At 49.0% G+C, this 20,650-nt stretch overlaps 5 protein-coding genes across 5 annotated transcripts; all 5 read right to left on the bottom strand.

Annotated features, from left to right (window-relative positions):
* Nucleotides 1–2,441: 2,441 nt before the first annotated feature.
* On the bottom strand, nucleotides 2,442–4,418 carry LOC100010025 (YTH domain-containing protein 1-like). The gene is made up of 2 exons (XM_056818250.1): nucleotides 3,971–4,418; nucleotides 2,442–3,796 (listed from the first exon to the last, which is right to left on the bottom strand). The coding sequence occupies exons 1-2, from the start codon at nucleotides 4,416–4,418 to the stop codon at nucleotides 2,442–2,444; spliced, it is 1,803 nt and encodes a 600-aa protein (XP_056674228.1).
* A 1,964-nt stretch (nucleotides 4,419–6,382) lies between these two features.
* On the bottom strand, nucleotides 6,383–8,359 carry LOC130457378 (YTH domain-containing protein 1-like). Its single transcript, XM_056818239.1, has 2 exons — nucleotides 7,912–8,359; nucleotides 6,383–7,737 (listed from the first exon to the last, which is right to left on the bottom strand). The coding sequence occupies exons 1-2, from the start codon at nucleotides 8,357–8,359 to the stop codon at nucleotides 6,383–6,385; spliced, it is 1,803 nt and encodes a 600-aa protein (XP_056674217.1).
* Nucleotides 8,360–10,342: 1,983 nt separating this feature from the next.
* LOC130457376 (YTH domain-containing protein 1-like) lies at nucleotides 10,343–12,319 on the bottom strand. Its single transcript, XM_056818231.1, has 2 exons — nucleotides 11,872–12,319; nucleotides 10,343–11,697 (listed from the first exon to the last, which is right to left on the bottom strand). The coding sequence occupies exons 1-2, from the start codon at nucleotides 12,317–12,319 to the stop codon at nucleotides 10,343–10,345; spliced, it is 1,803 nt and encodes a 600-aa protein (XP_056674209.1).
* A 1,979-nt stretch (nucleotides 12,320–14,298) lies between these two features.
* Nucleotides 14,299–16,275, bottom strand: LOC130457375 (YTH domain-containing protein 1-like). Its single transcript, XM_056818230.1, has 2 exons — nucleotides 15,828–16,275; nucleotides 14,299–15,653 (listed from the first exon to the last, which is right to left on the bottom strand). The coding sequence occupies exons 1-2, from the start codon at nucleotides 16,273–16,275 to the stop codon at nucleotides 14,299–14,301; spliced, it is 1,803 nt and encodes a 600-aa protein (XP_056674208.1).
* Nucleotides 16,276–18,258: 1,983 nt separating this feature from the next.
* On the bottom strand, nucleotides 18,259–20,235 carry LOC100009931 (YTH domain-containing protein 1-like). Its single transcript, XM_056818223.1, has 2 exons — nucleotides 19,788–20,235; nucleotides 18,259–19,613 (listed from the first exon to the last, which is right to left on the bottom strand). The coding sequence occupies exons 1-2, from the start codon at nucleotides 20,233–20,235 to the stop codon at nucleotides 18,259–18,261; spliced, it is 1,803 nt and encodes a 600-aa protein (XP_056674201.1).
* Nucleotides 20,236–20,650: the final 415 nt, after the last annotated feature.

The raw sequence follows: 20,650 nt of genomic DNA, 5'->3' as shown, positions 1-20,650 counted from the left end.
CCCTTTCCACTCTCTTCTTCGGAACAGTTCCTGCTGCCGATCTCACGGTCATATTCCACACAGCCTGATTCTTCTTTGGAAGGCAGCTGGGACCTGCTGTGCCACCTATCAACATCCTGCCCAAGGCTCTGGGAGCCGTCCGCTGTGGAAGACTCAGACCTGCTTTGCACGCGCCTTTTCCCGACTGCAGTCTGTTCACGTGGACTTCCACATGGCTCTGTGCTCATAGGTGAGCCAGGTGGCTCTGGAGTCAATTCTCGGGACCACTCAGGGGATTCTTGACTCTCGCGTTGGGTAGTTTCCATTCGATCACATCTTCTTTTGGAGGCCCGTTCCTCATTTTCATCTTGTTCCATTTCAGGGTGACACAAAGAGTCATCCTGATCGTATGCCTCTCCTAAGATATAGTCCAAAACATTAAAATCTCCATCTTTCTCATCCCGATTGCTGGCGGCCATCACCCCAGCTGAGGAGATCAATGAATGAAAAAATAAATAAATAAATAAATAAATAAATAAATAAATGAATGAATGAATGAATTAATTAATTAATTAATTAATTAATGAATAAATGAATAAATAGATATAAAAATAAATAAAGGAATGATTGGATCAAAAAAAAGAAAAAGAAAAAAACCCTGTGGTTTTTTTGTTTCCTTCTTTTTTTTTTTCAATTATTTCTTTCTTTCTTGTTTTGCCTCTTGGTTGAGCTTCCAAAGGTAATGCCCGGTTTGTTCTGGGTAGAGGAGAGGTCACCTCCCTGGATCCGCAGATGAGGACTCCAGTGATCCCAAATGAGGGAGATGCCTGACAGCCGACTATATAGAGGAGCTGGCAGGGAGGCCAGGAGTTCTCACCCTTGTGTCCGGAGTTCACACCTTGGGAATATGTGTGAACTTTTTTCTCCATTTGGGGGCAAGAGGAGAAGGTGTGAACTCATGAGCTTGACTGTATCAGAGGCAGAAAATCCACATCCCTCTCTCAGCCCCCTGTTCTCTCTCTCAATTATACACATCCAGGTTCCCTTTGTAAACCTTAAAATTTCTTAGACTTGTGAATGTTGGAAATTTCACCATTGGAAGGTTTCATGCTTGTAAGGAATTTCCTACTGATAGTGGGAACTCTACTGGAATGTGAATCCCATTGGCAAGGGAGGTTCCCCCTCCTCCCTTCTTAAGATTACTTTAGGACAGAAACCTTTTGCTGAACAATGGAAAGGGCTGCAGCAGAGATCAAAATTTAATTATTCCAATCTCCACCCTACTCAGGGTAACAGGATTTAGGAAGGGCTGTAGCAAAGGATCAAGATTTAATTATTTGAGAATATGACCTTCAACAGACATGTGCAAAGCCACAGACCTCTGGGAGGTCCTGGGTTAAGCTAGAGCCACCATTGGCACAGGGAAGACATGGACAGTGATTGGTAGATGTGAGAACTGAGGGGAGGGAACTTGGATGGTTTCCTTATAGATAGGGGGGTCTGAGGACTGAGGGGTGGTTGGAGAGGTTTTGCTCTGAGAGGTTGTGCTCTGAGAAGCTTGCTCTGAAGGAAGCTGGAGGTGGAGGCCCCTGAGACTGTGTCTCCATTTTGGTCACGTGAGTGATAGGGACTGATCTCTTTTCTTTGCCTCAGCTATCTAAGGGCTTGGGCCTTTTGGCCCAGCCAAAACAGAGGGGGTATTTAAGCCCTATTCCTTTCTCTCCCCTTTCTCTCTCCCTCTCTCTCTCTCTAATACCTTTCTTCCTCCTGTCTGTAATTAAACTCCATAAAAGGTTGACTGCTGACTTGAGTTTTCATTTAGGAATTACATAGCTGAATTCCTTGGCGACCTTAAATTAATATGTATCAGTCTCTTAAAGAGATTTCCTTGTCACACCTTTGGTTAATAGGCCCCATGGATGGACACGCCGAGCATGATGGACGGGATTGTTCCTTCCTAGGGTTGCTTTTGATTCCGTCGCCCTGAGCTCATAACTGCCTCTTACACACATCCTGGTCGGTTGTTTACTGGGTCCGAGGGCGTGTCCAGGGCTTGTATCGGGAGAAAATCAGAGGATACGGGGGCTTCCTAGTAGATTGATGTCCGTTGTCGAAGGACCTTGGGGAGGAGCCAGCTCAGGATCAGTTGGAAGAATCCCTTGGAGAGAATAGGGGTACAGTAGGATCCGCCAGCCGTTCCTACATAATTCATCTGTGGGTGGTGAGCTGAGAAGGAGAATGGAGGCTAGAGGAATCTGGATGTGAGACAGATGAGGCGGTCAGAGGAAGAGAGGCAGGAATCAAGACTCAGAGACCACAACTTAAAACACCTGCGGTGTGGCAAGCTCCGTATTTATTTACCTCTCTAGAAAGGGAGAGCAAGTGGAGAAATTAGAAGTATGAGAAACAAGAGCACAGGCGTGGAGCTGCGAACTCCGGGACATCCTCCGTGGGCCAGGTGGTCAGGAGATGAATGGAAGATGTTCGGGGCAGCTGCATCGCGTCAGTCTCCTCTCCCGTCTTCTCCTCTCTCTTCTCTCCTCGTCTCTCCTCCTCTCTCGCCATTCACGCGCCTCCCTGTCTCTCCGGCCATATGGGGAACTATCACATTCTCCGGGTCGATCCCATTCACGGGGTCTCCGTCTCTGAGAGCCAAAGATAGCTCGTGTTTCACGCAGGAAGTCCTCTACGCGCCTATCAGAATCACATGCTGGTTGACCTCTGTGTCTTGCTTCCTGTGGCACAGGTCGACGTCCTGACCGAGAGTCCTGGAAAGGGAGAGCACGCTGCTGGTGGCCAGCGCGGTAGGAAGGCTGTCCCCTTCCTCGACCAGGGGACATGTCCCGCATTGGCCTTGGTGGCCTGCTGTTGTGAAATGCTCTCAGGTCATCCTCGTAGGAGCCCTTCATGAAAACACCTCTGGCAACTCCTGAAAATCTTCTGTCCGCTGCTGGATGGCGTGCGTCCTCCCTACGCGCTGGTCTCTCACGAAACCCAGGGGCGTAGTCCATCCTCGGTCTCTTCCTGCTGTTATGAACCTCGTCATCTTCTGACCGACGACGCCTTCTCGCATCCCGGTCCGCTTCTCGGCGGGGTGGAAGTCCTCTGGAACGCAAGGGTGAAAGCACTCTTACCTGGTGGTGCCTGTCACCCATGACCTGATACAGGTCAACGCCTTCATCGGGGGGAAAGAGGAGACATAGCTCCGTTGCACATTCGAGGTCAACTTCCTGACCGTCACGTCCAATTTTAACTGGCTTATGTCCATTCAAAGCGTTGGTAAGGTGAACACATTTGGTGAAGGGCAATTCGTGCCTGCAAATCCAGGCAATTCTGAAGACCCCTCCAAGGGTCTTAAGATTCATGCCTTCAGGCAAAACCCAATGTATAGGAGGTCCTCCGTGGTGGGATTCTGAACAGAGTCTCGCAAAGCCTTGAAAAGCTCCACTCTCTGTCACGGAAAATATCAAAATGACATTTCTTGCAGATCGGAATGCAGCATTCAGTTTCTTTTCATTTGCTGGCAGGGTCGACCATATACCCCTGGCTTTGGCAAGGGAGATGTTTTCACGGTTGCTGCTCTTTATGAGGAAGAATCTCGCATCCCGCAGAATATATCGAAGCCTCCTCGTGGGGTCTTCCGGAACAGCAGCAACGGAAGATGATGATCTCTTGTGCTTGCTTCGCGGACCTGCAGATGATTCCGATGCACAACTTGGACTTCTGCGAAAAACAATTGAAGCTATGCCTCGGGCTCTCTTCCTTCCTTGCTTTTTCTCCTCTGATCCATCAGTGCTAGAACCAGCGGCGGCTGACCCTTCTGGGAAAGATAGAGTCTCAGAAAAAGAGCCACCGGCTTCGCTTCGAAGATCCCGGGCGCTTCTCTCTTCGGGCTCTTCCTGCTCCCCTCCATCTTCTTCATCTTTTCTCGCAGCATCCCTCTCTTCCTCTTCTCCCACTCCTTCCGCCTCGTTCCTTCTGCCCTTTCCACTCTCTTCTTCGGAACAGTTCCTGCTGCCGATCTCACGGTCATATTCCACACAGCCTGATTCTTCTTTGGAAGGCAGCTGGGACCTGCTGTGCCACCTATCAACATCCTGCCCAAGGCTCTGGGAGCCGTCCGCTGTGGAAGACTCAGACCTGCTTTGCACGCGCCTTTTCCCGACTGCAGTCTGTTCACGTGGACTTCCACATGGCTCTGTGCTCATAGGTGAGCCAGGTGGCTCTGGAGTCAATTCTCGGGACCACTCAGGGGATTCTTGACTCTCGCGTTGGGTAGTTTCCATTCGATCACATCTTCTTTTGGAGGCCCGTTCCTCATTTTCATCTTGTTCCATTTCAGGGTGACACAAAGAGTCATCCTGATCGTATGCCTCTCCTAAGATATAGTCCAAAACATTAAAATCTCCATCTTTCTCATCCCGATTGCTGGCGGCCATCACCCCAGCTGAGGAGATCAATGAATGAAAAAATAAATAAATAAATAAATAAATAAATAAATAAATGAATGAATGAATTAATAAATAAATGAATGAATAAATGAATAAATAGATATAAAAATAAACAAAAGAATGATTGGATCAAAAAAAAGAAAAAGAAAAAAACCCTGTGTTTTTTTGTTTCCTTCTTTTTTTTTTTCAATTATTTCTTTCTTTCTTGTTTTGCCTCTTGGTTGAGCTTCCAAAGGTAATGCCCGGTTTGTTCTGGGTAGAGGAGAGGTCACCTCCCTGGATCCGCAGATGAGGACTCCAGTGATCCCAAATGGAGATGCCTGACAGCCGACTATATAGAGGAGCTGGCAGGGAGGCCAGGAGTTCTCACCCTTGTGTCCGGAGTTCACACCTTGGGAATATGTGTGAACTTTTTTCTCCATTTGGGGGCAAGAGGAGAAGGTGTGAACTCATGAGCTTGACTGTATCAGAGGCAGAAAATCCACATCCCTCTCTCAGCCCCCTGTTCTCTCTCTCAATTATACACATCCAGGTTCCCTTTGTAAACCTTAAAATTTCTTAGACTTGTGAATGTTGGAAATTTCACCATTGGAAGGTTTCATGCTTGTAAGGAATTTCCTACTGATAGTGGGAACTCTACTGGAATGTGAATCCCATTGGCAAGGGAGGTTCCCCCTCCTCCCTTCTTAAGATTACTTTAGGACAGAAACCTTTTGCTGAACAATGGAAAGGGCTGCAGCAGAGATCAAAATTTAATTATTCCAATCTCCACCCTACTCAGGGTAACAGGATTTAGGAAGGGCTGTAGCAAAGGATCAAGATTTAATTATTTGAGAATATGACCTTCAACAGACATGTGCAAAGCCACAGACCTCTGGGCGGTCCTGGGTTAAGCTAGAGCCACCATTGGCACAGGGAAGACATGGACAGTGATTGGTAGATGTGAGAACTGAGGGGAGGGAACTTGGATGGTTTCCTTAAAGATAGGGGGGTCTGAGGACTGAGGGGTGGTTGGAGAGGTTTTGCTCTGAGAGGTTGTGCTCTGAGAAGCTTGCTCTGAAGGAAGCTGGAGGTGGAGGCCCCTGAGACTGTGTCTCCATTTTGGTCACGTGAGTGAGGACTGATCTCTTTTCTTTGCCTCAGCTATCTAAGGGCTTGGGCCTTTTGGCCCAGCCAAAACAGAGGGGGTATTTAAGCCCTATTCCTTTCTCTCCCCTTTCTCTCTCCCTCTCTCTCTCTCTAATACCTTTCTTCCTCCTGTCTGTAATTAAACTCCATAAAAGGTTGACTGCTGACTTGAGTTTTCATTTAGGAATTACATAGCTGAATTCCTTGGCGACCTTAAATTAATATGTATCAGTCTCTTAAAGAGATTTCCTTGTCACACCTTTGGTTCATAGGCCCCATGGATGGACACGCCGAGCATGATGGACGGGATTGTTCCTTCCTAGGGTTGCTTTTGTTTCCGTCGCCCTGAGCTCATAACTGCCTCTTACACACATCCTGGTCGGTTGTTTACTGGGTCCGAGGGCGTGTCCAGGGCTTGTATCGGGAGAAAATCAGAGGATACGGGGGCTTCCTAGTAGATTGATGTCCGTTGTCGAAGGACCTTGGGGAGGAGCCAGCTCAGGATCAGTTGGAAGAATCCCTTGGAGAGAATAGGGGTACAGTAGGATCCGCCAGCCGTTCCTACATAATTCATCTGTGGGTGGTGAGCTGAGAAGGAGAATGGAGGCTAGAGGAATCTGGATGTGAGACAGATGAGGCGGTCAGAGGAAGAGAGGCAGGAATCAAGACTCAGAGACCACAACTTAAAACACCTGCGGTGTGGCAAGCTCCGTATTTATTTACCTCTCTAGAAAGGGAGAGCAAGTGGAGAAATTAGAAGTATGAGAAACAAGAGCACAGGCGTGGAGCTGCGAACTCCGGGACATCCTCCGTGGGCCAGGTGGTCAGGAGATGAATGGAAGATGTTCGGGGCAGCTGCATCGCGTCAGTCTCCTCTCCCGTCTTCTCCTCTCTCTTCTCTCCTCGTCTCTCCTCCTCTCTCGCCATTCACGCGCCTCCCTGTCTCTCCGGCCATATGGGGAACTATCACATTCTCCGGGTCGATCCCATTCACGGGGTCTCCGTCTCTGAGAGCCAAAGATAGCTCGTGTTTCACGCAGGAAGTCCTCTACGCGCCTATCAGAATCACATGCTGGTTGACCTCTGTGTCTTGCTTCCTGTGGCACAGGTCGACGTCCTGACCGAGAGTCCTGGAAAGGGAGAGCACGCTGCTGGTGGCCAGCGCGGTAGGAAGGCTGTCCCCTTCCTCGACCAGGGGACATGTCCCGCATTGGCCTTGGTGGCCTGCTGTTGTGAAATGCTCTCAGGTCATCCTCGTAGGAGCCCTTCATGAAAACACCTCTGGCAACTCCTGAAAATCTTCTGTCCGCTGCTGGATGGCGTGCGTCCTCCCTACGCGCTGGTCTCTCACGAAACCCAGGGGCGTAGTCCATCCTCGGTCTCTTCCTGCTGTTATGAACCTCGTCATCTTCTGACCGACGACGCCTTCTCGCATCCCGGTCCGCTTCTCGGCGGGGTGGAAGTCCTCTGGAACGCAAGGGTGAAAGCACTCTTACCTGGTGGTGCCTGTCACCCATGACCTGATACAGGTCAACGCCTTCATCGGGGGGAAAGAGGAGACATAGCTCCGTTGCACATTCGAGGTCAACTTCCTGACCGTCACGTCCAATTTTAACTGGCTTATGTCCATTCAAAGCGTTGGTAAGGTGAACACATTTGGTGAAGGGCAATTCGTGCCTGCAAATCCAGGCAATTCTGAAGACCCCTCCAAGGGTCTTAAGATTCATGCCTTCAGGCAAAACCCAATGTATAGGAGGTCCTCCGTGGTGGGATTCTGAACAGAGTCTCGCAAAGCCTTGAAAAGCTCCACTCTCTGTCACGGAAAATATCAAAATGACATTTCTTGCAGATCGGAATGCAGCATTCAGTTTCTTTTCATTTGCTGGCAGGGTCGACCATATACCCCTGGCTTTGGCAAGGGAGATGTTTTCACGGTTGCTGCTCTTTATGAGGAAGAATCTCGCATCCCGCAGAATATATCGAAGCCTCCTCGTGGGGTCTTCCGGAACAGCAGCAACGGAAGATGATGATCTCTTGTGCTTGCTTCGCGGACCTGCAGATGATTCCGATGCACAACTTGGACTTCTGCGAAAAACAATTGAAGCTATGCCTCGGGCTCTCTTCCTTCCTTGCTTTTTCTCCTCTGATCCATCAGTGCTAGAACCAGCGGCGGCTGACCCTTCTGGGAAAGATAGAGTCTCAGAAAAAGAGCCACCGGCTTCGCTTCGAAGATCCCGGGCGCTTCTCTCTTCGGGCTCTTCCTGCTCCCCTCCATCTTCTTCATCTTTTCTCGCAGCATCCCTCTCTTCCTCTTCTCCCACTCCTTCCGCCTCGTTCCTTCTGCCCTTTCCACTCTCTTCTTCGGAACAGTTCCTGCTGCCGATCTCACGGTCATATTCCACACAGCCTGATTCTTCTTTGGAAGGCAGCTGGGACCTGCTGTGCCACCTATCAACATCCTGCCCAAGGCTCTGGGAGCCGTCCGCTGTGGAAGACTCAGACCTGCTTTGCACGCGCCTTTTCCCGACTGCAGTCTGTTCACGTGGACTTCCACATGGCTCTGTGCTCATAGGTGAGCCAGGTGGCTCTGGAGTCAATTCTCGGGACCACTCAGGGGATTCTTGACTCTCGCGTTGGGTAGTTTCCATTCGATCACATCTTCTTTTGGAGGCCCGTTCCTCATTTTCATCTTGTTCCATTTCAGGGTGACACAAAGAGTCATCCTGATCGTATGCCTCTCCTAAGATATAGTCCAAAACATTAAAATCTCCATCTTTCTCATCCCGATTGCTGGCGGCCATCACCCCAGCTGAGGAGATCAATGAATGAAAAAATAAATAAATAAATAAATAAATAAATAAATATATAAATGAATGAATGAATTAATTAATTAATAAATAAATGAATGAATAAATGAATAAATAGATATAAAAATAAATAAAAGAATGATTGGATCAAAAAAAAAAAGAAAAAGAAAAAAACCCTGTGGTTTTTTTGTTTCCTCCTTTTTTTTCAATTATTTCTTTCTTTCTTGTTTTGCCTCTTGGTTGAGCTTCCAAAGGTAATGCCCGGTTTGTTCTGGGTAGAGGAGAGGTCACCTCCCTGGATCCGCAGATGAGGACTCCAGTGATCCCAAATGAGGGAGATGCCTGACAGCCCACTATATAGAGGAGCTGGCAGGGAGGCCAGGAGTTCTCACCCTTGTGTCCGGAGTTCACACCTTGGGAATATGTGTGAACTTTTTTCTCCATTTGGGGGCAAGAGGAGAAGGTGTGAACTCATGAGCTTGACTGTATCAGAGGCAGAAAATCCACATCCCTCTCTCAGCCCCCTGTTCTCTCTCTCAATTATACACATCCAGGTTCCCTTTGTAAACCTTAAAATTTCTTAGACTTGTGAATGTTGGAAATTTCACCATTGGAAGGTTTCATGCTTGTAAGGAATTTCCTACTGATAGTGGGAACTCTACTGGAATGTGAATCCCATTGGCAAGGGAGGTTCCCCCTCCTCCCTTCTTAAGATTACTTTAGGACAGAAACCTTTTGCTGAACAATGGAAAGGGCTGCAGCAGAGATCAAAATTTAATTATTCCAATCTCCACCCTACTCAGGGTAACAGGATTTAGGAAGGGCTGTAGCAAAGGATCAAGATTTAATTATTTGAGAATATGACCTTCAACAGACATGTGCAAAGCCACAGACCTCTGGGCGGTCCTGGGTTAAGCTAGAGCCACCATTGGCACAGGGAAGACATGGACAGTGATTGGTAGATGTGAGAACTGAGGGGAGGGAACTTGGATGGTTTCCTTAAAGATAGGGGGGTCTGAGGACTGAGGGGTGGTTGGAGAGGTTTTGCTCTGAGAGGTTGTGCTCTGAGAAGCTTGCTCTGAAGGAAGCTGGAGGTGGAGGCCCCTGAGACTGTGTCTCCATTTTGGTCACGTGAGTGATAGGGACTGATCTCTTTTCTTTGCCTCAGCTATCTAAGGGCTTGGGCCTTTTGGCCCAGCCAAAACAGAGGGGGTATTTAAGCCCTATTCCTTTCTCTCCCCTTTCTCTCTCCCTCTCTCTCTCTCTAATACCTTTCTTCCTCCTGTCTGTAATTAAACTCCATAAAAGGTTGACTGCTGACTTGAGTTTTCATTTAGGAATTACATAGCTGAATTCCTTGGCGACCTTAAATTAATATGTATCAGTCTCTTAAAGAGATTTCCTTGTCACACCTTTGGTTCATAGGCCCCATGGATGGACACGCCGAGCATGATGGACGGGATTGTTCCTTCCTAGGGTTGCTTTTGTTTCCGTCGCCCTGAGCTCATAACTGCCTCTTACACACATCCTGGTCGGTTGTTTACTGGGTCCGAGGGCGTGTCCAGGGCTTGTATCGGGAGAAAATCAGAGGATACGGGGGCTTCCTAGTAGATTGATGTCCGTTGTCGAAGGACCTTGGGGAGGAGCCAGCTCAGGATCAGTTGGAAGAATCCCTTGGAGAGAATAGGGGTACAGTAGGATCCGCCAGCCGTTCCTACATAATTCATCTGTGGGTGGTGAGCTGAGAAGGAGAATGGAGGCTAGAGGAATCTGGATGTGAGACAGATGAGGCGGTCAGAGGAAGAGAGGCAGGAATCAAGACTCAGAGACCACAACTTAAAACACCTGCGGTGTGGCAAGCTCCGTATTTATTTACCTCTCTAGAAAGGGAGAGCAAGTGGAGAAATTAGAAGTATGAGAAACAAGAGCACAGGCGTGGAGCTGCGAACTCCGGGACATCCTCCGTGGGCCAGGTGGTCAGGAGATGAATGGAAGATGTTCGGGGCAGCTGCATCGCGTCAGTCTCCTCTCCCGTCTTCTCCTCTCTCTTCTCTCCTCGTCTCTCCTCCTCTCTCGCCATTCACGCGCCTCCCTGTCTCTCCGGCCATATGGGGAACTATCACATTCTCCGGGTCGATCCCATTCACGGGGTCTCCGTCTCTGAGAGCCAAAGATAGCTCGTGTTTCACGCAGGAAGTCCTCTACGCGCCTATCAGAATCACATGCTGGTTGACCTCTGTGTCTTGCTTCCTGTGGCACAGGTCGACGTCCTGACCGAGAGTCCTGGAAAGGGAGAGCACGCTGCTGGTGGCCAGCGCGGTAGGAAGGCTGTCCCCTTCCTCGACCAGGGGACATGTCCCGCATTGGCCTTGGTGGCCTGCTGTTGTGAAATGCTCTCAGGTCATCCTCGTAGGAGCCCTTCATGAAAACACCTCTGGCAACTCCTGAAAATCTTCTGTCCGCTGCTGGATGGCGTGCGTCCTCCCTACGCGCTGGTCTCTCACGAAACCCAGGGGCGTAGTCCATCCTCGGTCTCTTCCTGCTGTTATGAACCTCATCATCTTCTGACCGACGACGCCTTCTCGCATCCCGGTCCGCTTCTCGGCGGGGTGGAAGTCCTCTGGAACGCAAGGGTGAAAGCACTCTTACCTGGTGGTGCCTGTCACCCATGACCTGATACAGGTCAACGCCTTCATCGGGGGGAAAGAGGAGACATAGCTCCGTTGCACATTCGAGGTCAACTTCCTGACCGTCACGTCCAATTTTAACTGGCTTATGTCCATTCAAAGCGTTGGTAAGGTGAACACATTTGGTGAAGGGCAATTCGTGCCTGCAAATCCAGGCAATTCTGAAGACCCCTCCAAGGGTCTTAAGATTCATGCCTTCAGGCAAAACCCAATGTATAGGAGGTCCTCCGTGGTGGGATTCTGAACAGAGTCTCGCAAAGCCTTGAAAAGCTCCACTCTCTGTCACGGAAAATATCAAAATGACATTTCTTGCAGATCGGAATGCAGCATTCAGTTTCTTTTCATTTGCTGGCAGGGTCGACCATATACCCCTGGCTTTGGCAAGGGAGATGTTTTCACGGTTGCTGCTCTTTATGAGGAAGAATCTCGCATCCCGCAGAATATATCGAAGCCTCCTCGTGGGGTCTTCCGGAACAGCAGCAACGGAAGATGATGATCTCTTGTGCTTGCTTCGCGGACCTGCAGATGATTCCGATGCACAACTTGGACTTCTGCGAAAAACAATTGAAGCTATGCCTCGGGCTCTCTTCCTTCCTTGCTTTTTCTCCTCTGATCCATCAGTGCTAGAACCAGCGGCGGCTGACCCTTCTGGGAAAGATAGAGTCTCAGAAAAAGAGCCACCGGCTTCGCTTCGAAGATCCCGGGCGCTTCTCTCTTCGGGCTCTTCCTGCTCCCCTCCATCTTCTTCATCTTTTCTCGCAGCATCCCTCTCTTCCTCTTCTCCCACTCCTTCCGCCTCGTTCCTTCTGCCCTTTCCACTCTCTTCTTCGGAACAGTTCCTGCTGCCGATCTCACGGTCATATTCCACACAGCCTGATTCTTCTTTGGAAGGCAGCTGGGACCTGCTGTGCCACCTATCAACATCCTGCCCAAGGCTCTGGGAGCCGTCCGCTGTGGAAGACTCAGACCTGCTTTGCACGCGCCTTTTCCCGACTGCAGTCTGTTCACGTGGACTTCCACATGGCTCTGTGCTCATAGGTGAGCCAGGTGGCTCTGGAGTCAATTCTCGGGACCACTCAGGGGATTCTTGACTCTCGCGTTGGGTAGTTTCCATTCGATCACATCTTCTTTTGGAGGCCCGTTCCTCATTTTCATCTTGTTCCATTTCAGGGTGACACAAAGAGTCATCCTGATCGTATGCCTCTCCTAAGATATAGTCCAAAACATTAAAATCTCCATCTTTCTCATCCCGATTGCTGGCGGCCATCACCCCAGCTGAGGAGATCAATGAATGAAAAAATAAATAAATAAATAAATAAATAAATAAATATATAAATGAATGAATGAATGAATTAATTAATAAATAAATGAATGAATAAATGAATAAATAGATATAAAAATAAATAAAAGAATGATTGGATCAAAAAAAAAAGAAAAAGAAAAAAACCCTGTGGTTTTTTTGTTTCCTCCTTTTTTTTCAATTATTTCTTTCTTTCTTGTTTTGCCTCTTGGTTGAGCTTCCAAAGGTAATGCCCGGTTTGTTCTGGGTAGAGGAGAGGTCACCTCCCTGGATCCGCAGATGAGGACTCCAGTGATCCCAAATGAGGGAGATGCCTGACAGCCCACTATATAGAGGAGCTGGCAGGGAGGCCAGGAGTTCTCACCCTTGTGTCCGGAGTTCACACCTTGGGAATATGTGTGAACTTTTTTCTCCATTTGGGGGCAAGAGGAGAAGGTGTGAACTCATGAGCTTGACTGTATCAGAGGCAGAAAATCCACATCCCTCTCTCAGCCCCCTGTTCTCTCTCTCAATTATACACATCCAGGTTCCCTTTGTAAACCTTAAAATTTCTTAGACTTGTGAATGTTGGAAATTTCACCATTGGAAGGTTTCATGCTTGTAAGGAATTTCCTACTGATAGTGGGAACTCTACTGGAATGTGAATCCCATTGGCAAGGGAGGTTCCCCCTCCTCCCTTCTTAAGATTACTTTAGGACAGAAACCTTTTGCTGAACAATGGAAAGGGCTGCAGCAGAGATCAAAATTTAATTATTCCAATCTCCACCCTACTCAGGGTAACAGGATTTAGGAAGGGCTGTAGCAAAGGATCAAGATTTAATTATTTGAGAATATGACCTTCAACAGACATGTGCAAAGCCACAGACCTCTGGGCGGTCCTGGGTTAAGCTAGAGCCACCATTGGCACAGGGAAGACATGGACAGTGATTGGTAGATGTGAGAACTGAGGGGAGGGAACTTGGATGGTTTCCTTAAAGATAGGGGGGTCTGAGGACTGAGGGGTGGTTGGAGAGGTTTTGCTCTGAGAGGTTGTGCTCTGAGAAGCTTGCTCTGAAGGAAGCTGGAGGTGGAGGCCCCTGAGACTGTGTCTCCATTTTGGTCACGTGAGTGAGGACTGATCTCTTTTCTTTGCCTCAGCTATCTAAGGGCTTGGGCCTTTTGGCCCAGCCAAAACAGAGGGGGTATTTAAGCCCTATTCCTTTCTCTCCCCTTTCTCTCTCCCTCTCTCTCTCTCTAATACCTTTCTTCCTCCTGTCTGTAATTAAACTCCATAAAAGGTTGACTGCTGACTTGAGTTTTCATTTAGGAATTACATAGCTGAATTCCTTGGCGACCTTAAATTAATATGTATCAGTCTCTTAAAGAGATTTCCTTGTCACACCTTTGGTTCATAGGCCCCATGGATGGACACGCCGAGCATGATGGACGGGATTGTTCCTTCCTAGGGTTGCTTTTGTTTCCGTCGCCCTGAGCTCATAACTGCCTCTTACACACATCCTGGTCGGTTGTTTACTGGGTCCGAGGGCGTGTCCAGGGCTTGTATCGGGAGAAAATCAGAGGATACGGGGGCTTCCTAGTAGATTGATGTCCGTTGTCGAAGGACCTTGGGGAGGAGCCAGCTCAGGATCAGTTGGAAGAATCCCTTGGAGAGAATAGGGGTACAGTAGGATCCGCCAGCCGTTCCTACATAATTCATCTGTGGGTGGTGAGCTGAGAAGGAGAATGGAGGCTAGAGGAATCTGGATGTGAGACAGATGAGGCGGTCAGAGGAAGAGAGGCAGGAATCAAGACTCAGAGACCACAACTTAAAACACCTGCGGTGTGGCAAGCTCCGTATTTATTTACCTCTCTAGAAAGGGAGAGCAAGTGGAGAAATTAGAAGTATGAGAAACAAGAGCACAGGCGTGGAGCTGCGAACTCCGGGACATCCTCCGTGGGCCAGGTGGTCAGGAGATGAATGGAAGATGTTCGGGGCAGCTGCATCGCGTCAGTCTCCTCTCCCGTCTTCTCCTCTCTCTTCTCTCCTCGTCTCTCCTCCTCTCTCGCCATTCACGCGCCTCCCTGTCTCTCCGGCCATATGGGGAACTATCACATTCTCCGGGTCGATCCCATTCACGGGGTCTCCGTCTCTGAGAGCCAAAGATAGCTCGTGTTTCACGCAGGAAGTCCTCTACGCGCCTATCAGAATCACATGCTGGTTGACCTCTGTGTCTTGCTTCCTGTGGCACAGGTCGACGTCCTGACCGAGAGTCCTGGAAAGGGAGAGCACGCTGCTGGTGGCCAGCGCGGTAGGAAGGCTGTCCCCTTCCTCGACCAGGGGACATGTCCCGCATTGGCCTTGGTGGCCTGCTGTTGTGAAATGCTCTCAGGTCATCCTCGTAGGAGCCCTTCATGAAAACACCTCTGGCAACTCCTGAAAATCTTCTGTCCGCTGCTGGATGGCGTGCGTCCTCCCTACGCGCTGGTCTCTCACGAAACCCAGGGGCGTAGTCCATCCTCGGTCTCTTCCTGCTGTTATGAACCTCGTCATCTTCTGACCGACGACGCCTTCTCGCATCCCGGTCCGCTTCTCGGCGGGGTGGAAGTCCTCTGGAACGCAAGGGTGAAAGCACTCTTACCTGGTGGTGCCTGTCACCCATGACCTGATACAGGTCAACGCCTTCATCGGGGGGAAAGAGGAGACATAGCTCCGTTGCACATTCGAGGTCAACTTCCTGACCGTCACGTCCAATTTTAACTGGCTTATGTCCATTCAAAGCGTTGGTAAGGTGAACACATTTGGTGAAGGGCAATTCGTGCCTGCAAATCCAGGCAATTCTGAAGACCCCTCCAAGGGTCTTAAGATTCATGCCTTCAGGCAAAACCCAATGTATAGGAGGTCCTCCGTGGTGGGATTCTGAACAGAGTCTCGCAAAGCCTTGAAAAGCTCCACTCTCTGTCACGGAAAATATCAAAATGACATTTCTTGCAGATCGGAATGCAGCATTCAGTTTCTTTTCATTTGCTGGCAGGGTCGACCATATACCCCTGGCTTTGGCAAGGGAGATGTTTTCACGGTTGCTGCTCTTTATGAGGAAGAATCTCGCATCCCGCAGAATATATCGAAGCCTCCTCGTGGGGTCTTCCGGAACAGCAGCAACGGAAGATGATGATCTCTTGTGCTTGCTTCGCGGACCTGCAGATGATTCCGATGCACAACTTGGACTTCTGCGAAAAACAATTGAAGCTATGCCTCGGGCTCTCTTCCTTCCTTGCTTTTTCTCCTCTGATCCATCAGTGCTAGAACCAGCGGCGGCTGACCCTTCTGGGAAAGATAGAGTCTCAGAAAAAGAGCCACCGGCTTCGCTTCGAAGATCCCGGGCGCTTCTCTCTTCGGGCTCTTCCTGCTCCCCTCCATCTTCTTCATCTTTTCTCGCAGCATCCCTCTCTTCCTCTTCTCCCACTCCTTCCGCCTCGTTCCTTCTGCCCTTTCCACTCTCTTCTTCGGAACAGTTCCTGCTGCCGATCTCACGGTCATATTCCACACAGCCTGATTCTTCTTTGGAAGGCAGCTGGGACCTGCTGTGCCACCTATCAACATCCTGCCCAAGGCTCTGGGAGCCGTCCGCTGTGGAAGACTCAGACCTGCTTTGCACGCGCCTTTTCCCGACTGCAGTCTGTTCACGTGGACTTCCACATGGCTCTGTGCTCATAGGTGAGCCAGGTGGCTCTGGAGTCAATTCTCGGGACCACTCAGGGGATTCTTGACTCTCGCGTTGGGTAGTTTCCATTCGATCACATCTTCTTTTGGAGGCCCGTTCCTCATTTTCATCTTGTTCCATTTCAGGGTGACACAAAGAGTCATCCTGATCGTATGCCTCTCCTAAGATATAGTCCAAAACATTAAAATCTCCATCTTTCTCATCCCGATTGCTGGCGGCCATCACCCCAGCTGAGGAGATCAATGAATGAAAAAATAAATAAATAAATAAATAAATAAATAAATAAATATATAAATGAATGAATGAATGAATTAATTAATAAATAAATGAATGAATAAATGAATAAATAGATATAAAAATAAATAAAAGAATGATTGGATCAAAAAAAAAAGAAAAAGAAAAAAACCCTGTGGTTTTTTTGTTTCCTCCTTTTTTTTCAATTATTTCTTTCTTTCTTGTTTTGCCTCTTGGTTGAGCTTCCAAAGGTAATGCCCGGTTTGTTCTGGGTAGAGGAGAGGTCACCTCCCTGGATCCGCAGATGAGGACTCCAGTGATCCCAAATGAGGGAGATGCCTGACAGCCCACTATATAGAGGAGCTGGCAGGGAGGCCAGGAGTTCTCACCCTTGTGTCCGGAGTTCACACCTTGGGAATATGTGTGAACTTTTTTCTCCATTTGGGGGCAAGAGGAGAAGGTGTGAACTCATGAGCTTGACTGTATCAGAGGCAGAAAATCCACATCCCTCTCTCAGCCCCCTGTTCTCTCTCTCAATTATACACATCCAGGTTCCCTTTGTAAACCTTAAAATTTCTTAGACTTGTGAATGTTGGAAATTTCACCATTGGAAGGTTTCATGCTTGTAAGGAATTTCCTACTGATAGTGGGAACTCTACTGGAATGTGAATCCCATTGGCAAGGGAGGTTCCCCCTCCTCCCTTCTTAAGATTACTTTAGGACAGAAACCTTTTGCTGAACAATGGAAAGGGCTGCAGCAGAGATCAAAATTTAATTATTCCAATCTCCACCCTACTCAGGGTAACAGGATTTAGGAAGGGCTGTAGCAAAGGATCAAGATTTAATTATTTGAGAATATGACCTTCAACAGACATGTGCAAAGCCACAGACCTCTGGGCGGTCCTGGGTTAAGCTAGAGCCACCATTGGCACAGGGAAGACATGGACAGTGATTGGTAGATGTGAGAACTGAGGGGAGGGAACTTGGATGGTTTCCTTAAAGATAGGGGGGTCTGAGGACTGAGGGGTGGTTGGAGAGGTTTTGCTCTGAGAGGTTGTGCTCTGAGAAGCTTGCTCTGAAGGAAGCTGGAGGTGGAGGCCCCTGAGACTGTGTCTCCATTTTGGTCACGTGAGTGAGGACTGATCTCTTTTCTTTGCCTCAGCTATCTAAGGGCTTGGGCCTTTTGGCCCAGCCAAAACAGAGGGGGTATTTAAGCCCTATTCCTTTCTCTCCCCTTTCTCTCTCCCTCTCTCTCTCTCTAATACCTTTCTTCCTCCTGTCTGTAATTAAACTCCATAAAAGGTTGACTGCTGACTTGAGTTTTCATTTAGGAATTACATAGCTGAATTCCTTGGCGACCTTAAATTAATATGTATCAGTCTCTTAAAGAGATTTCCTTGTCACACCTTTGGTTCATAGGCCCCATGGATGGACACGCCGAGCATGATGGACGGGATTGTTCCTTCCTAGGGTTGCTTTTGTTTCCGTCGCCCTGAGCTCATAACTGCCTCTTACACACATCCTGGTCGGTTGTTTACTGGGTCCGAGGGCGTGTCCAGGGCTTGTATCGGGAGAAAATCAGAGGATACGGGGGCTTCCTAGTAGATTGATGTCCGTTGTCGAAGGACCTTGGGGAGGAGCCAGCTCAGGATCAGTTGGAAGAATCCCTTGGAGAGAATAGGGGTACAGTAGGATCCGCCAGCCGTTCCTACATAATTCATCTGTGGGTGGTGAGCTGAGAAGGAGAATGGAGGCTAGAGGAATCTGGATGTGAGACAGATGAGGCGGTCAGAGGAAGAGAGGCAGGAATCAAGACTCAGAGACCACAACTTAAAACACCTGCGGTGTGGCAAGCTCCGTATTTATTTACCTCTCTAGAAAGGGAGAGCAAGTGGAGAAATTAGAAGTATGAGAAACAAGAGCACAGGCGTGGAGCTGCGAACTCCGGGACATCCTCCGTGGGCCAGGTGGTCAGGAGATGAATGGAAGATGTTCGGGGCAGCTGCATCGCGTCAGTCTCCTCTCCCGTCTTCTCCTCTCTCTTCTCTCCTCGTCTCTCCTCCTCTCTCGCCATTCACGCGCCTCCCTGTCTCTCCGGCCATATGGGGAACTATCACATTCTCCGGGTCGATCCCATTCACGGGGTCTCCGTCTCTGAGAGCCAAAGATAGCTCGTGTTTCACGCAGGAAGTCCTCTACGCGCCTATCAGAATCACATGCTGGTTGACCTCTGTGTCTTGCTTCCTGTGGCACAGGTCGACGTCCTGACCGAGAGTCCTGGAAAGGGAGAGCACGCTGCTGGTGGCCAGCGCGGTAGGAAGGCTGTCCCCTTCCTCGACCAGGGGACATGTCCCGCATTGGCCTTGGTGGCCTGCTGTTGTGAAATGCTCTCAGGTCATCCTCGTAGGAGCCCTTCATGAAAACACCTCTGGCAACTCCTGAAAATCTTCTGTCCGCTGCTGGATGGCGTGCGTCCTCCCTACGCGCTGGTCTCTCACGAAACCCAGGGGCGTAGTCCATCCTCGGTCTCTTCCTGCTGTTATGAACCTCGTCATCTTCTGACCGACGACGCCTTCTCGCATCCCGGTCCGCTTCTCGGCGGGGTGGAAGTCCTCTGGAACGCAAGGGTGAAAGCACTCTTACCTGGTGGTGCCTGTCACCCATGACCTGATACAGGTCAACGCCTTCATCGGGGGGAAAGAGGAGACATAGCTCCGTTGCACATTCGAGGTCAACTTCCTGACCGTCACGTCCAATTTTAACTGGCTTATGTCCATTCAAAGCGTTGGTAAGGTGAACACATTTGGTGAAGGGCAATTCGTGCCTGCAAATCCAGGCAATTCTGAAGACCCCTCCAAGGGTCTTAAGATTCATGCCTTCAGGCAAAACCCAATGTATAGGAGGTCCTCCGTGGTGGGATTCTGAACAGAGTCTCGCAAAGCCTTGAAAAGCTCCACTCTCTGTCACGGAAAATATCAAAATGACATTTCTTGCAGATCGGAATGCAGCATTCAGTTTCTTTTCATTTGCTGGCAGGGTCGACCATATACCCCTGGCTTTGGCAAGGGAGATGTTTTCACGGTTGCTGCTCTTTATGAGGAAGAATCTCGCATCCCGCAGAATATATCGAAGCCTCCTCGTGGGGTCTTCCGGAACAGCAGCAACGGAAGATGATGATCTCTTGTGCTTGCTTCGCGGACCTGCAGATGATTCCGATGCACAACTTGGACTTCTGCGAAAAACAATTGAAGCTATGCCTCGGGCTCTCTTCCTTCCTTGCTTTTTCTCCTCTGATCCATCAGTGCTAGAACCAGCGGCGGCTGACCCTTCTGGGAAAGATAGAGTCTCAGAAAAAGAGCCACCGGCTTCGCTTCGAAGATCCCGGGCGCTTCTCTCTTCGGGCTCTTCCTGCTCCCCTCCATCTTCTTCATCTTTTCTCGCAGCATCCCTCTCTTCCTCTTCTCCCACTCCTTCCGCCTCGTTCCTTCTGCCCTTTCCACTCTCTTCTTCGGAACAGTTCCTGCTGCCGATCTCACGGTCATATTCCACACAGCCTGATTCTTCTTTGGAAGGCAGCTGGGACCTGCTGTGCCACCTATCAACATCCTGCCCAAGGCTCTGGGAGCCGTCCGCTGTGGAAGACTCAGACCTGCTTTGCACGCGCCTTTTCCCGACTGCAGTCTGTTCACGTGGACTTCCACATGGCTCTGTGCTCATAGGTGAGCCAGGTGGCTCTGGAGTCAATTCTCGGGACCACTCAGGGGATTCTTGACTCTCGCGTTGGGTAGTTTCCATTCGATCACATCTTCTTTTGGAGGCCCGTTCCTCATTTTCATCTTGTTCCATTTCAGGGTGACACAAAGAGTCATCCTGATCGTATGCCTCTCCTAAGATATAGTCCAAAACATTAAAATCTCCATCTTTCTCATCCCGATTGCTGGCGGCCATCACCCCAGCTGAGGAGATCAATGAATGAAAAAATAAATAAATAAATAAATAAATAAATAAATAAATATATAAATGAATGAATGAATGAATTAATTAATAAATAAATGAATGAATAAATGAATAAATAGATATAAAAATAAATAAAAGAATGATTGGATCAAAAAAAAAAGAAAAAGAAAAAAACCCTGTGGTTTTTTTGTTTCCTCCTTTTTTTTCAATTATTTCTTTCTTTCTTGTTTTGCCTCTTGGTTGAGCTTCCAAAGGTAATGCCCGGTTTGTTCTGGGTAGAGGAGAGGTCACCTCCCTGGATCCGCAGATGAGGACTCCAGTGATCCCAAATGAGGGAGATGCCTGACAGCCCACTATATAGAGGAGCTGGCAGGGAGGCCAGGAGTTCTCACCCTTGTGTCCGGAG

This window comes from Monodelphis domestica, chromosome 1 (assembly GCF_027887165.1).
Source record: "Monodelphis domestica isolate mMonDom1 chromosome 1, mMonDom1.pri, whole genome shotgun sequence".
Lineage (NCBI taxonomy): Eukaryota > Metazoa > Chordata > Mammalia > Didelphimorphia > Didelphidae > Monodelphis > Monodelphis domestica.
This window is presented reverse-complemented; position numbering and strand designations above follow the sequence as displayed.